Here is a 15,896-nt window from a genome sequence, read left to right on the forward strand (position 1 = left end):
CTGTAAACAAACAAAATTGAAGACTATAAAAATTATGGTTTGTCTGAGCAATAACAATTTTATAGAGTAATTTACATTTAATTTCACACATTTTTAATGGGTGATGGATAAAGTAGAAACAATGACATGCTAAGACAAAATGTGTCACATTGGTCACAATAGTGGAAATTCAGGATTTTTTAAAATATTCCCTTGTAGAATTAAGAACTTAAAACTTATATACTATTAAGATATGGATTATTAGCTACAATTTTATGCTATTCTAATAGTATAACGTAAACGAAAAGTAGTATAATAAAATTTTGAATGTAAGACACTAAAACCTTGTGTTATGTACAGTAAAGGATACATGGGGTGATGAGGTTAAAGCTCTTGATACAACTTTGATGACTAACTGTGTAATGAACATTTGTATATATGTTTGACTTGTTTTGATATATTATTTTATAACAAGTGGATTGTGTGCTAATTGTTTATTGTTGATATTTATTGCCGACAAGTCACAGACACCTACTGTAAAGAATTCTGCCCATCCACACATACTTAAAAACAGAGAAGAGACATAAACATCTGGCAAATAGGCCTATTACACAAAACTGTAGTGGTGGCAAAAATATTGTAGAGGTTACAACCACACTATATAACCGTGTCAACTGACTTTTATAAGTGGATAGAAAGAGGGGAGTGACTTGGACTTAAAAATAGCAATCTATGAAAGTTTGTTAAACAGCAACAAGACCCAGAGAGAGAGAAGAACATCAACAGAGAAGAGAGGAAGAAAGACTGAATGAAGAAAAGACTTGAAATTGAGAGAATAAGAGCACAAATTAGAAAAGGAGGAGAGGAGATGCTGGAAATAGAGAAAATAAGAGCATAAATTGAGATTGATAAGTTCATCCAACAGCAAGACAAAGGACCCAAGAAGGATGATAAGTGAAAGCCAGCCAGTCCAAGCTGTCTTAAATTGATGAACAGAAAGACAACATGGATGCTTTTCTTGAGAGGTATAAAAGATTTGCCCAAAGTCAGAACTGGGACAAAGGTAACTGGTCAGTCTGTCTCAACTTTCTTCTCACAGGAAAAGGTCTACAAGTGTATGCTGGCATGACATTGGAAGAAGACATGGGCTATGACAAGTTAAAAGTGCCCTTACTGAAATTCTATGAACTTACCAAAGAAGGTTTTTGTCAGAAGTTCAGAGAAGTCAAACCTGATACTGAAGAAACTGTATTTCAGTTTATGGCATGTTTACAATTATACTTCATATGGTGGACTTGCATGGCCAAATGTGAAGATAGTTTTGAAGGACTGGCAGATCTACTAATACATGAACAGTTCATGATCACGTGTTCCACTGACATGTCACTGTTCTTAAAGGAAAGATCACCAAAAGACATGGACAAGATGATCAAGCTGGCTTCTACATGGAATTCCATGGAGGAATTATAACTGCAAAATTCAAGAAAAATCAGTCAAAGTTGAAACCAGAGGTGGCTAAACAGAAGCAGGATGCTACTAAAAGTGAGAAGAAGTCTACAGGCAAAAAGGAGAAAAGGTGCTATATTTGATATAAAATGAGGCACATTGTGAGTGAGTGCAAGTCTGTTACCATAAAGCAGCTGGATCTACCTACAAAGATGATGCAAGAAAGAAACAAGTGAGGAGTGATTATCACCATGGATGCTGCTAGCAAAAGAAACAGAATAGAGACAACTTGTCAGATTCATCACGAGAAAGAAATGCTATCACCATGATTAAACAGTACAAGATTGATGGTCAGCTCAAATTAGCAAATGGGTCAATAGTGCCTTTAGTGATAGAATATGTGACAAACATTTAAGTTCCAACAAACCACAACATGTCAGTTGGTGAAGGCTACATCGGGGTCAAGAAAGTGAAAGTCCTGTGAGACACTGAGTGCAGTAGTGAAAACCATTCTACTATTTGATGACTAAATAACAAGCAACTTACATCTTTTTATGTTGATCGATTGGACAGTGAGAAAATTTCCCATAGCAAGAATAAAGGTGGACACTCCATACTATGTGGGAGACCTTAAGGCCATGCTTATGAAGGCACCCATCTAGTCCTTGGTGATTGGCAATGTACCAAACAATAGAGGTTTTGAGGAACCAGATCGAAAGGAGACTGATGGGGCATATTCAATCATTCCAAGATCTCATGAAAAGAAAATCAAGCAAGACATCAAGCTCCTACAAGTCTTGAAAGGTGACCCCAAATGTAGGTCTGCTGGAACTGAAGGAAGCACAGAAGAAAGACCCTTCACTGCAGAAACTTTGGGACAGTGTCTGGAAAAAAGTTGAGCACAAGATAAAGGGGAAAGGGACTTACAGATTAGAGGACTGGAATGCTGTTACAGATCTATCAAGGCAGTTATATTGGGGAAGTTAAACAGATCTCAAGTTAATGTGAAGTTGGCTCATGATTCAATTGTGAGAGGACATCTAGGAGCAATGAAGATGAATTACCAGCAACTTCTATTGGCCGGGGTTTGCTGGAAATGTGACCAGGTTCTGTAGGTCATGTAACGTCTACTAAAGGACAATACCTAGAGGGAATGTAGCCAAGGTACCACTGGATGAGATATACCTCTTATAGAAGAGCTGTTCAGGTGAGTAGTTGTGGATTTGCTTGTAACATTAACAAGTGCAACTGGTACATGCTGGCAGTAGTCAACTATGTGACACATTACCCAGAAGCCATAGCATTGCTGGAGATGGAGAGTGTATCAGAAGCCCTCCTCAAAGTGTTATGTAGAGTATGCTTTCCAAAAGAAGTCTTGAGTGACAGGGGGACCCAGTTTACCTCACAACTGATGCAACAACCATGCAGCTCTTTACCACCCGATACAACCCCAGATGTAATGGACTTTGTGAGAGAGTCAACAGAGTCTTATAGAGTATGCTGAAGAATATGTGCCAGGAGAAACCATGTAACTGGGATGAGTACCTGTAGGCAGTATTATTTGCTAACTGAGAAGTTCCACAAACGAGTACAATATTTTCATCCATTGAGTTATTGTATGGAAAAACAGTATGAGGTCCGATGGATATACTGAAAGAATGGTGGACAGGAGAAGAAGAGTCAGAAGTGAGGAACGCATACCAGTATGTGTTGGCCTCAGAAACTGACTGGAAGAGAAATTATAACAAAATGATTACATGTAAAAATATGTGGTATGTTTAGATCATTATCAAAGGAAAATTTGAGTATAGTGTCCCCCTAATAGCATGAGCCCATTACATCTATGCTTTGAACAAGGCTCTTCCAAAAGTTGGACAAGACAGAAAAATTTAACAAAAGAACAAGCTTGGCATGATTTCATTTCTCACTATGAAATCTTACTTATTATATGCACCATAGACTTTAATAGGAGAAATAGTTGAATTATACAGATTAACTAAATGTCATTTCTGTTTTTTGCAAAAAAAAAAAGCATTTAAAGGAAAAGTATATAAAAAAGTAAATACTGACTTAATCATATGGAACCTAAAGCCAGTTTCTTAGAGTATTTTATATATCAAAATTTAAGTTTGATGGCAGCTTTCATTTTTGTTTATTTAAACACAAATTATCCACAGATTTGTTATGTTCCATTGCAAAGCAGAGAGGTTCATATTTGTTTGCTCCTGTCCATCTATCTAGATCTTGTGGGCATGATATCTCAAAATTCAATGGATGGATTTTAACCAAATTTATGTAATAGGGTCTATATACAAAGTTATACACCTGATTAACTTTTGAAAATTATGGGTCAAACATCAAGTTCAAAGTGTGACATAGATGCTTCAGAAACCCATTTTATTCTTGTTAGCTTTTATTTTGCAGAAATGATTGAAAATTCAGTCCTCATTGTGTATTTAGTTATACACACATGTTTACAATTTCTCAGCTTTCCAGTAATAACAGATATACTCTTTAAGATATTTATTAATTTCCTTGATCTAAATGTATTATAGTCATTTTGAAGGTCTTGTCATAAGCCAGAAAACTATTTTGGAAACTTCAGTGTGTGAGATGATTAATGCTAAGTTGCCAGTTGTCATTCATCGTGTATAAGATTTTCAGTAAGACAGCATAATGTTAGTTAGATATCAACCTTCACTGAATGCATTGACATGAATTTTTATGAGCTGAAAATTGGTGGATAATTTTAGTCTACTAAATAACTGAATGTTTTACTGTGTGTAATTAGCAGTTTCATATATATGTAATCTTTAATGTATGAAATAAAAATATTGAAGAAAACTTTATTAATGTTTTTGATTAATATTCTATCATCAGCTAACTAAATTTTCATACTGTACACATGCTACTTTTTACCTTATATTTCATGTGTCAAGCGTACTAACCCTAGTATGAATTCTATGGTAAATATAATTGGTACTGTATTAAGAGCTAGGGGCTTGTTTACTGGCTTTATCTGCCTCTTCTCACAGTCAGAAGAAAATTTTTTAGTTTTCATGCATTTCATTACAAAGCAAATTTTTCCCGGCTATGGCACTTAGTGCCTGCATAAATATTAATAAAATGATATTATTATACTTTAAATAATGTTTAAAGTATGAAAACTAAAAGTAATGTGATATGTTTTTAATAGGTAAGTAATTCTAAGGAAACTGCAGAAAGTTAGCTTTGAAAAAGCAGTGTCTATGGATTTGTTTTCTATTTTCATATAAAAGCAACAAACTAAAAACAGGTGTACTGTTTTAATAGAGGCAAACATGTTTATTCACAGTTGAAACCATCATCTCTATTTCCATTAATAATTTTAAAATTCTAATCTCAGAATCAGCAAATCTTGAGTTTTAAACTGGATGTATTATTCAAAGAAACATTTTGCTTTCAAGTGAACAATCAAATGTAAATAGTAATATGATTTCTTTACAGCTATCTTAATTCTAAATGAAGTGTTTATTTATCATGTGGTTAATTTTGTTTTACTAAAAACCTTAAAAAAAATAGTATCATTCAGCATTTTATTTTTTATTTATGTAAATTTTTATGTGCACTATATAGAGTTGTGATAATTATTGTGTATACCTAACATTTAATTTTTTAATGTGTATTATCTTAAAAACTCAATTAAAATGAATACTATATTAATCCATGATAGAAATTACCATAACACAACATTGAATTCATTTGGTTACTTATATATATTATCATCAATTCATACATTTGAATAATATGGTCATTTTTAATTGCAATTCTTACTTTGTTAAATCAGTAGCCATGATATTCTGTGATGGCAGCAGATTTTAAATTGTAAGTAGTATCTTTGCTTTAGAAAAAGATTCTCAACTCTATAGTTAATAGAAGTCTTAGATATATCAGTATAATATATGGTTATTCTACAATATACTGCATTTCAGGAGATTGTCAGGATATCTTCTGGTTGGCTCATTGCCTGTTTCTCACTGAACAGTACCATAGAGCTGCGTATTGTATCAAAAGTCAAAATCTTCATAAGGTCAGTATATATATATCTCATTCTATAGTAATTACATAGAAAATGTAAACAGTAACAGTGCCTAGCAATCTTCAGTAACTAGTATCTGTTGTAAAATATATGAAATGACAATTTTTGTGTTGATTATAAAAATAATTTCAAAGGGAAATCAACAAAAATAGCAGTGTTCATTGCTCATCTCAGAATTATGGGCCTAAAACCAAAATTTGCTTTTGAGAATGTTTGTTCTTAAGAAGACCTTACTTTTAGACTAATTTGTTCTCACTTTGTTTCCTGTTTAACATGGTTGTTCAGATAAGTTTGTTCCTCTTTCAGTAACTGTTTACTATTAGGATATTGTTCCGTCTCTGTTCGTTTGTTAATTTCCGGTATGAATTCTTTCCGAGGAACTTCAGCGATGCGAGTCCTTTCTTAAATAAAACTAATTTATTCTTTCTTGATACAACTTTGTAATATGCAGAATTTCCACAGTCACTTTAACTTAACTACTTTTATAAACACATGCTATAATTCACAGTGATTCACACACTTTACTTACGGTGCCTACTGTTCACTTGACTCAATTATCTATGCAATTCTATCTTTTTCGTTAGCTTTATTTTCAGGGCTTAGATACTAAAAAAAGAGGGTGCCTGGAACAAACTAGATTTGCCAGGAAAATTCATGATCCTTTGAGAAACTCCAGCGCACATGCTCCCAGCGTTGCGTGACTTCCGCTGTCATAACAATATCTTCTATATAATGAATATATGCTAATTATTTTAACTTTTTTTTTTTTTTTTACTTTTTCCTCTTTCTAATTGTAACACAGACTATAGCTCATTGTCAGATGTAGATCTAAGAGATAGATTAGCCTGTGTAATACTTTCAGTTGTGGTCAAACTGTCCCAAATATACTGCTGCTTAGAAGTTAGTAAACTGGGTTTGAGTTTTGTTAAGTTCTGAAAATGTTAATTGTATTTCTATTTTTATTACTAAGTTAACTTAGATGTTTTTCCATGACTTTAAAAAAAAGCAGCACTGAGAAGTGTTGAGATGATTTTATCTACATTTCTTCAGGCAATGCTCCTATGTGTCCTGGGAACCTGGAAAGTCCTTGAAAAGGTTAAAATGTAATCAAGAAAGACTTCTGAAAAACTCAAATGTCCTCTTTGAAATATTAGTAAATAAAATATTTGATTTTGTTCCAATATTTTAGATCCTGTCTCTCACAATGTAATCTGTTTATTTAACAGAGTGTTAAGTTTAATTCCGAAATGGTACTACCTCCTCTTCCCCATAGCTATCTTGATCTTCATTTGCCCTCTAGGCATTAGTAAACTTTTTGAAAGTGCACCAGTCTTTTCTTCCCCTATATTTTTTGTGTCATTGCAACAACATGTGCTGATCATGTGACCACCCTCCACCAACCGCATTGCACCCTCCACAATCCTTACTTTCTTGATTGGCATTCTTGTATATAGACATATGTTTTAAGTTCTCCATGTGATTACACAATTTTTTATTGTTCTTGATCACCAACTAATATCAGTTTCAAGTTCAAGTTTCTACTCGTTTGCTTTTGGGATGTTTCTGTTTCCCAATTCTACTTTCTTGATATGAATGCGGGTTTATTATGGCAGTTGATAATTTTCCCACCATAAGGTGACAGTGGTTATAACACTAGGCCTCAATCTCAGGTTTCATGATGTCTGCTAAGGAAGCACGGTCTTTTGTTTGTGAGGAATCTGTGTCTTAAGTTTGGTTGGCAATTTTTTTCCTTTTAAGGTAGGTATTGTTCTTTTTCCCAGGATATCTGTGGTAAGTTTTTCAGTGTGTATTTCTCACTCCCCATAGGTATACCTATGTTCAGTGACTTTATGTAAGCTCTTGCATATGGATCAAATTTCTGCACTCTAATTACATCATTCAGTGTCTTCTCTGGTCAGTCTTATGTAAGTTTGAATTTTATACTTCTTTTACCATCTAGGTTACTTTAGTTTACAACTCAAGTTTAGAGTTTGTTTCTTGCAATAATTTGGTTTAATATTTTAATTTTTTTTTTTCACTGTTGATGTTATTTAGTTACAAGTTCCTTTTTTTTTGTATCTTTACTACTAATAATATCTAATTGGGGATAAGTTTTGAGTCAACCTCCGGCCCATACTGCAGCAACACACCTTATCCTTTTCTCTGTCCTGTCCACTCCTCAGTCATCTACTATCTGACTTTTTTTCATCCAGACATCTCCACACTCCTTCTTTCAGAGTGACTTTTATCCAGTCACATGTCTTGGCTCAGAGGCTTGTCCCTATATGCCTGCCCTCCATTCAGAGTCCTCCTCTTCTAGGTCTTTTCTCTTATCTAGACCCCTCCTTCATGTGCTTTGTTGGTTGTTCCAGATTGGCTGGCTTCGACATAGTTCTCTCTACTCTTCCCCTTTCTCTGTCCACTGTGATTGGTCATTTTCATCCTGACATCGCCATACTCTATTTTTCTGTGTTTTTTGTCCAGTCCCATGCCTCAGCTCAAGGACTTACCCCTCATGTCGCATCTTTCATTGCCTACACCTTTCGCCCTACCTCTTTGTCTATGCACCCGAAGCATAATTCTTGCTTCAATCTTTGGTCTTTTTCCTAGGGTTTTCATCCCTCTTGTACTTCTGTTCCTCACCTGTCCTATCTCTTCATCTGGTTGTTTGTTCAGGGTTTGTCTGTCAACCCTTGCTCTTTATAAAGCTGCCTTATTGAACTCCCTCCTTTCTCCATATTCCAAAAAGTTTCTCTTCCCTGGGTTGTTACATTTCTTTCATCTGGTCCAATCGACATGTTTCCTTTGTTCTGCTGGATTGGGATCTCCATGTGGTTCTTCCCATCCTGTCCAGTTCTCCTGTTAAACCTATTGCAATTTGTTCCTAGGTTTCGTCACAAGTGGGTTTTGAACAATAATACAATCTCATAGCCATATGTACTCACTCATTGAAATAGTAGTTATGCTGCATACTATACACACAATATGGCACGAAATCTATTATGCAAGGCACTGCCACTGGATATTTTCTGTCTGGATGGACCACATTTGACATAATCCCATGTGTACCAAGGGGCTTCCTCTGGATGTTTTTGCCTGAGTCTACCTCACTTGGCTATCTTGATATGAACCCAAGATGCTTCCCCTGGATGTTTTTGTCTGGGCAGATCGCACTTGTTGATCTTACAGACTTGTGCAAGATGCTTCCATGTTGTTTTTGTCCTTGGACTCCACTTGGCCTAATATCTTATATCTGAAGGCACTTCCCCTGGATGTTTTCTGCTCCGGCAGACTGCATTTGGCCAATTCATATATGGTCCTCTAACCCTAGCTATGTATTCTATTCATTTCTGCCCGACGTGTCTTCTCTTCTTTACTGGATGAAGAGCATACCTCTCCCAAAAGTAGTGCTATACCCCACAAGTGTTCCTTGTATTTTTATTGTGGCACACCTGCTTTTTTCATAGCAGTCACTCTCCACTTGATTATTTGTTTTTGCTCCTACACCAGCCCCTCCACCTTTCGAATGTGAGATTCTAGCTATGGGAGAAAAGCAGTTTACCATGTTAGAAAGTTAACACTTTCTAACACTGAAAATGTATTTCCATTAGGTACTTACCTCCGCTTCCCACCCATCCTCTCCACTGATTTACTGGTGTTTTGGGGTTTGTATATGCAATTTCTCAAAAATTGGGATTGTGCTGCAAGGGTAGAGGGCACAATGGATTGGAGGTGGGTGTTCACATGATCAGCATATCATTGCAATGATGCAAAAAAATATAGGGGTATTATAGACTTGTGCAGTTTACCAATGCCTAGAGGGCAAATGAAGGTTGAGATAGCTATGAGTTAGAAAAGGTTTGTATCTATTGGAAATAAATTTTCAGTGTTAGAAAATGTTAACTTTTGTAAGACAATTGTAGTTGTTCTCATAATCTTGGATATATATATATTTAGCTGTTTTTACTTTTATTTTATAGCTTGCATTTTTCATACAAGACTATTTGTTAGCTCTCATATTCTGAATGGGAATTTACAATAACTAATTTGTTTAATACTTCCACTTAATAATTATGAAGCAAATTTAGTAGGCTTAGTGAATAATTGTTATTGTTGTAAATAAAGCAGAAAGGTCAAATACATTATAATTGACATTTTTCTTGGGTTTTGGAAAATGGAGTACTCTATAATGGAATGTCCTTGAAAAGTCAAAAGGTTTCCTTGGTCAAATGTATGAACCTTGCATTACAGAGAATACATATTGTAGTTCTTATATTATTTCACTTTAACAGTTTTTTCGTCATGTATTGCATTTTGTCAATTACTAGGATAGCAAAAAAATTTTAACTTAAGGATTTAACTCTCACAGAATTTGTGCAGTAGATGATTTTACAGGACTTCCTCTGCATGTCAAGCATGTATCCAACTGTCTTGTTGTCTTAGCCAAGCAATTGCTTCACCCTAGAATTTTACATGGAACTGAATGAATACCTGCTTTTTATGTTTTCAAAAGGCTTAGTTTATATCTGCAGATTTTTTTTTTTTCACTTTTCTCTAGTTTCAAACTAGGTAATTGTAGGAATAGATGCTTTCAGTTGCTCTGAGTACAAGAGTTCCCAGGATTCAAGTAGATTGACTGCATTTATTTGTTGGTATATTTCATAATTTTATGTTTAAGATCAGATCCTTCATTGTGTGACTAATTCTTATGGAAATATTGTTTGCAAATTGCATGACCAGCAACAGGACTTCATTTATTCATTACCTACAAAACAGTTTGTTTTGCCAAAATCACTTATAAACATGTGCATTACTTTTGAAGACTTGCATTCACATTATGACTACATAAACTGTATATATATTTTTTACAAAAATTGCTTTAAAATCTGCAAAAAAGCTTTATTGATTTGTCTTTGAAGTTACCACAGATATAGATAGTTTTGGAGCCATTTAAACTTCAGTATTGTAAATGATTTTGAATCTGTAGTTATGTTAATTTCTCAGTATTTGTGAAATATAGTTAGAACGAAATGTTTTATTATTATTGAAAAACTTGTGCAGTAGTTTCGCAATGTACACCAAAGTATGATTATTCATATTAATTTTTGAGTGAAAAAATATTTTTTCTCTTATGTAACTGTTGTGTAAATAATTTTATAATTGTGTTTTAGAAGTTTTAACTAATAAGTATTATTGTTTTTGCTTACTTGATAAATGTAATTCTTTAAAAATGAGGCTGGAAACTAAGAAAGAACATTTTAAATCTAATATTCAAGAGAATTTCTGGAGCTAAAGTTTTGAATTAATAAATATTTAGTATTTCATTATTCTCAGAAAAATTACTATACAGGGTAGGCTTTGTTTTCTGTTTGTGTCATTACTAGAAGTAGGCTTAATATGGAGTTATAACTGTTGTACTAGAATGTAGTTTTATTATCCGTACCCAAAAGAAAATTTTATCCAAAATTGTATTAGATTTAGTAAGTTTTGCAATAACGAGTATAAATTATTTGGACTGGTGTAATCTGCAACAAATTGCTTTTATTTCTTCTGACAGGTTTTTATTAATAGTAAAATAATTTAAAAAGCCTATTATTTGATAGTGTATTCTGATTAAGAAGTTAGCACACAGGATCACATACAAAAGTTGTAATGATTTTCAAATGAGACCCAAAACTTGAGCAGTTTTCAATAGTTCACTATTCTTCTTCAGGAGAATAAAGAAGAATAGTGAACTATTCGAAAGCACTTGAGTATTGGGTCTTGTTTGAAAACCATTTGATTGTGTGTATAATATTGTAATTTTTTTACTCTTTGTGCATATATTCAGTCAGTTTCAAACTGTACGATATAAAGATAAAACCACTACACTTGGTTTATGGTTGTGCCTTCAAGCAAAAATTGCATTGTTTTGTGTTTTTCAGGTTGACTTGGGTTGTCGATACCTTGCTGCAAAATGTCATGTATGTATTTGCACTTCAGTATATTCTCTAACTTCACTTTTTTTGTAATAAGTGTTCTCTGTAAATGCAGTATAGGTCTGCTTGCATTTGCCTTTTGTTACCTAATTACGTAGTACTTACTTGTGGCTCATACATAGTAATTATGTACACACTATATGTATATCATCCTATTGCCCAGATTTTTTTATCTTTTCAGTGTAACTCACAAAAACATGGATTCATTTAACCCTATCATGACGGGTCACTTGTCAAAGGCCATGTCATCGTGTTTGTTGATATGCATTCAAAATTTTATTGAACTACTATTTTATGAATGGTATCAGATTGTAGATTATATTTTGAATTTTTGTATTATACATTAGTTAATTTCATAATTTAAAAGTAAATATTAAAAAACACAATTAAACATCAATGCTTGTGTGCCACGTGGTATGTTGAATGCGGCACTGGTTCAAATTAGATGTTTGTGATGTCAAAGTACAAAGTCTGTAGTTTCGTACAAATTAGGAACTCAAACTACTGATATTGACATGCTAGAATATAAAATAATAACCTCTTATCTTTTCTATTTGCTGAGATATTGCTCATGTACTGAATCAAACACAGTGGATCCCACCCACATCTTTCCATTTTTGGAAATGCTCCCTTATATGCACTTACTTCTATATATGACATGAATAACCAATTGAAAGCTGAAAATGTCCCTCTAGTTGCTTTCAGGTGTTAGGATACCATCTCGTTCTTTTGAAACAAGATTTCAAGGAGGTATTTTGTGTCTTTAGTCTGCTTGAAATTGCATATTTATTTTAGACCAAAATACAGCTTAGTTACTAAACTTATAGTGGAATTTTATGGTATTAATATAATAACTTATGATTTTATTTGGTTATTTATAATATATATATATAAAACCTAAACAAAAATTTCTTTTCACATCCTCCACGTAGGAAATTTGATAAGGCTTAGCAAACTACGACAAGCAGCAACTGAGTACAGAGGTCATAACTAGAAGAGATAATTGTTTGCTTTACTTCTTTATTTACTGTTCAATGTTTTAAGAATAATAAGTTTAATAACTTATTTCAAAATAGCAATAATCTATATGCAAATATAATGTATAATAATTGAAATGTGACTGTATTTTACAAAATATTAGTCCACAGCCAAGACAATTTACTTTGTAAAGGTCAATCTTATATTGTTGGATACAGTATCATGAGTGCATATGTGCCATGTCATTTTAACTTTTGTATTGACAGACCCCATAGAGTTACGGTAGAGAAAACAATAGAAAAAAATATATAGTTTTACTGAAAATAAACGTTTGAGGTGTATTTAAAAGATTTTAGAGATTTTTGGAATGAACAATAGTGTTTTAGTTATAACATGAAAATAACTTCGCACTTGCACTGATAATGAAACAGACTCGCTATTTTCACAAACAAATTTATAATAAAAATACTTCGTTAAAAAATAGCCTAAAACTGAGTTAAATTGTAATTTAGATTTAGTAGTTAAGTAAATGCTGATATATATCCAATTTATGATGTTTGCCAACAAGATTGATACACACAGTTTTCTTTTTTAATACAAATATATTTTAATACACAAACAATAATACAATTTACAATAACAGTTATTACAAACAATGTTTTATATACAAACTTTTACAAGCAATATAAAGTCTTTTTCTAGTCTGGAACTTCCTTGATGTCTTATCGAGGGTTCACGATGAGGGAGTTAATTTCGAGTTGATATAGAAAAAATTCACTTTATAGGGAGCTCTGTAGTTCTCACTGATCACATGCCGATTACAGTTCGAGTTTCTTTTACTGCTGCAGTTATATAATATCTTTGTAAAAGTACTGATGCCCTATGTGAATCCACTGAAGTTTAGTGATTTGTAATGTTCAAAATTTCTAAAAGTTTGTGATCGATATATCTGAAGTTCCTGATTAATAAACATTAATCACAATTATAGCTTTCGAGGTTTATTGGTTATATTTATAGGCATGTGGAGAGTTTCTCAAATTCAAATTACGTAACAATGATTTTAAAGTTTTTGTTGGTTAGCATAAAATATTGTTGTAGCATGTTTTTTTGTTGGGTGTGCTATTTTGAGTTATTTGGTGAAAATAATGAGAAGTCCAGCCACTTAATGATGCTGAATTAGTTTATTTCTTCAATAATGTTTGCTACAGACTATGTTTACTTCAATGCAAGTGGTAGGCCTAAGTTCATAAACAAACTTTTCAACTTAAACTCTAAAATTACTCTAGGCCTAATATACTAATAATGTTAACAGGACTTTTCTTGATTGATAACAAGCGCTAACTCTTACTGGATACTTCACTAACTTCTTATCCAACATTTCATTGATTACCTGTCAAAGTTACTAGGTTCTTGAGGTTCTTATTGCAGATTTTCTAAGTATTCTAGGACTACTTACATAAACTTACTTGATCTTATCTTCATGTGCCCTTTAGCTAAAGTCCAAATTAAAACTTTGAAAATGTAGCTTATAACAATATTTTCCCAAGAACATGTAGTATTATTTCAGTTTTCTATTGAAAATCTAACTAGCTTACAGTGAAGGGCTCTGGACATATTTGAATAAATCTTCATTATTCTTTTGATAAAACAGAACTATATTTTTTCCGTGTTTTGAAATTCAACTTCTTCAGCAGTTTACAAAAATTCTGTACTATAATTCACAATGTATCTTAACTTATGCATACAACTGATTGTCTGACTGAGGTTTAGACCATCATTTGTAAGGTATCTTTTAAGTCTTAGTTAGATATAATGCAGCTATGTTTTTTTCAGAAGTAGAAGTGTGAAACATAAAGATTGAAAATCATGTAGAGGCCTGTTGTTCCTAAGTTGTGTAGTTACACATCTTCCATTTTTATGAATTTTATATTAATAGTATTGGACAAAATTTCATCCCTAGTGTCTTGTAAGCTTACATTGATTATCTATAGTTTCATTTTGAGTTTATTTACTGATTATAAATATTATTTTTACAAGTTACAATTTTTACAGTAATGAAGAATATTTTTTAGAACAGGTATGATGTTTCAATCACAAGTTTTAATATTAAAGAAGGTTTTAGTATTTAAATCAACATTCAGTAATCTAACATTGTATTTAAACTTTAGAATTGATAGTGGTTAATTATGCACATGCATATCAATCCATGTTAATTGACATATTTATTTGTGACTAAACAGAAAAAACAAACAAAATGGGAATAAATAAGTGTGAAATATGTTATGTAAAACATTTGCATAAGATTAGGAATGTCTGGGAAAATAATGATCAAAGACATATAGATGTGCCTAGATATTTATCACGGTTCATACTGGTGCTTCAAAAACTTGAAAAGTCTTTGAAAACAGAAATATATATGAGATAGTGCAAGTAAAATGTAAAAAATAATGAGAAATTTGGAAAAGACTATCACATAAATATAACCTTAATATAATGCCTAGGTTAATTTTCACCGCTAGAATGAAAATTGGACACATGTTAAGAAAATTATATAACAATCCCACCCCACAGGAAACATTTACAAAATAAAGTGTAATGATTGCCCAGCCTTTTGCATAGATGAAATAGGGTGTAACTTGAAGATCAGGTTAAAAGAACACCAATAACCCTCTTCCCAAGGCCATGAGCATGTATACAAAAACAAACATAGTTCTTCTGAACAGTGTCACATTACTAAAACACAAACCTGAAATTAACAGAATAAAAGTCAGAGAAACCTTATTTATAAAATTAAACAATCCCACAATTGACAAATACCCAGGCACATATCTTTTTCTTTCTTTGATTGTTATTTCCCTAGATATCCCTAATCTTATGCAAATAGTTTGCATAACATATTCCACATTTTTATATTTACTCACATTTTGTTTGTTTTTTTGTGTTCAACCATAAATAAATAATCTGTAAATTCACATGGATTGATATAAATATGCATAAGTTACCAATATAAATTCTAAAATGTAAATACATTGTTAGATTGTTAAATGTTGATTTAACTTTTTCAGCATGGACTCGGTCCTCAGGACTGACCTCGTAACCATTTTGTGCTTGTTATAGTTTTCATGCTATAATATTTAAATTAGTAAGTGAATGTTAACGAAATTTGGCAGATTATCAATAAACATTACAATGCTTTCCTACACAAAATATAAATTTATTTTTATTAAGTCTTAAGGTTTATAAAGCAATGTTTTTCTCATATCTATTTTTCTTTTCGCATGTTGCCTATCTATCATGCAAAGTAATATTCATCTTAAGATTAAAAATACTTTTATGCATTAGAAAATTTTGTAAATTTTACATGACAAATCTTTATAATGTCAAGATAGTTATACAAATGTTTAACTTTAAAAAAACTATTATTTTATCTATTATTT

At 32.4% G+C, this 15,896-nt stretch overlaps 1 protein-coding gene across 2 annotated transcripts in view; it reads left to right on the forward strand.

Annotated features, from left to right (window-relative positions):
- LOC106465204 (cell division cycle protein 16 homolog) overlaps positions 1-15,896 on the forward strand; it is a 200,194-nt gene that overhangs the window by 34,481 nt on the left and 149,817 nt on the right. For both annotated transcript variants that reach the window (XM_022393059.1, XM_013925406.2), the window contains exons 3-4: positions 5,397-5,494; positions 11,428-11,466. In XM_022393059.1, coding sequence (XP_022248767.1) covers positions 5,397-5,494; positions 11,428-11,466 — 137 coding nt within the window. The remainder of the gene's footprint in view (positions 1-5,396; positions 5,495-11,427; positions 11,467-15,896) is intronic.

Source organism: Limulus polyphemus, unplaced genomic scaffold (genome assembly GCF_000517525.1).
Source record: "Limulus polyphemus unplaced genomic scaffold, Limulus_polyphemus-2.1.2 Scaffold1867, whole genome shotgun sequence".
Lineage (NCBI taxonomy): Eukaryota > Metazoa > Arthropoda > Merostomata > Xiphosura > Limulidae > Limulus > Limulus polyphemus.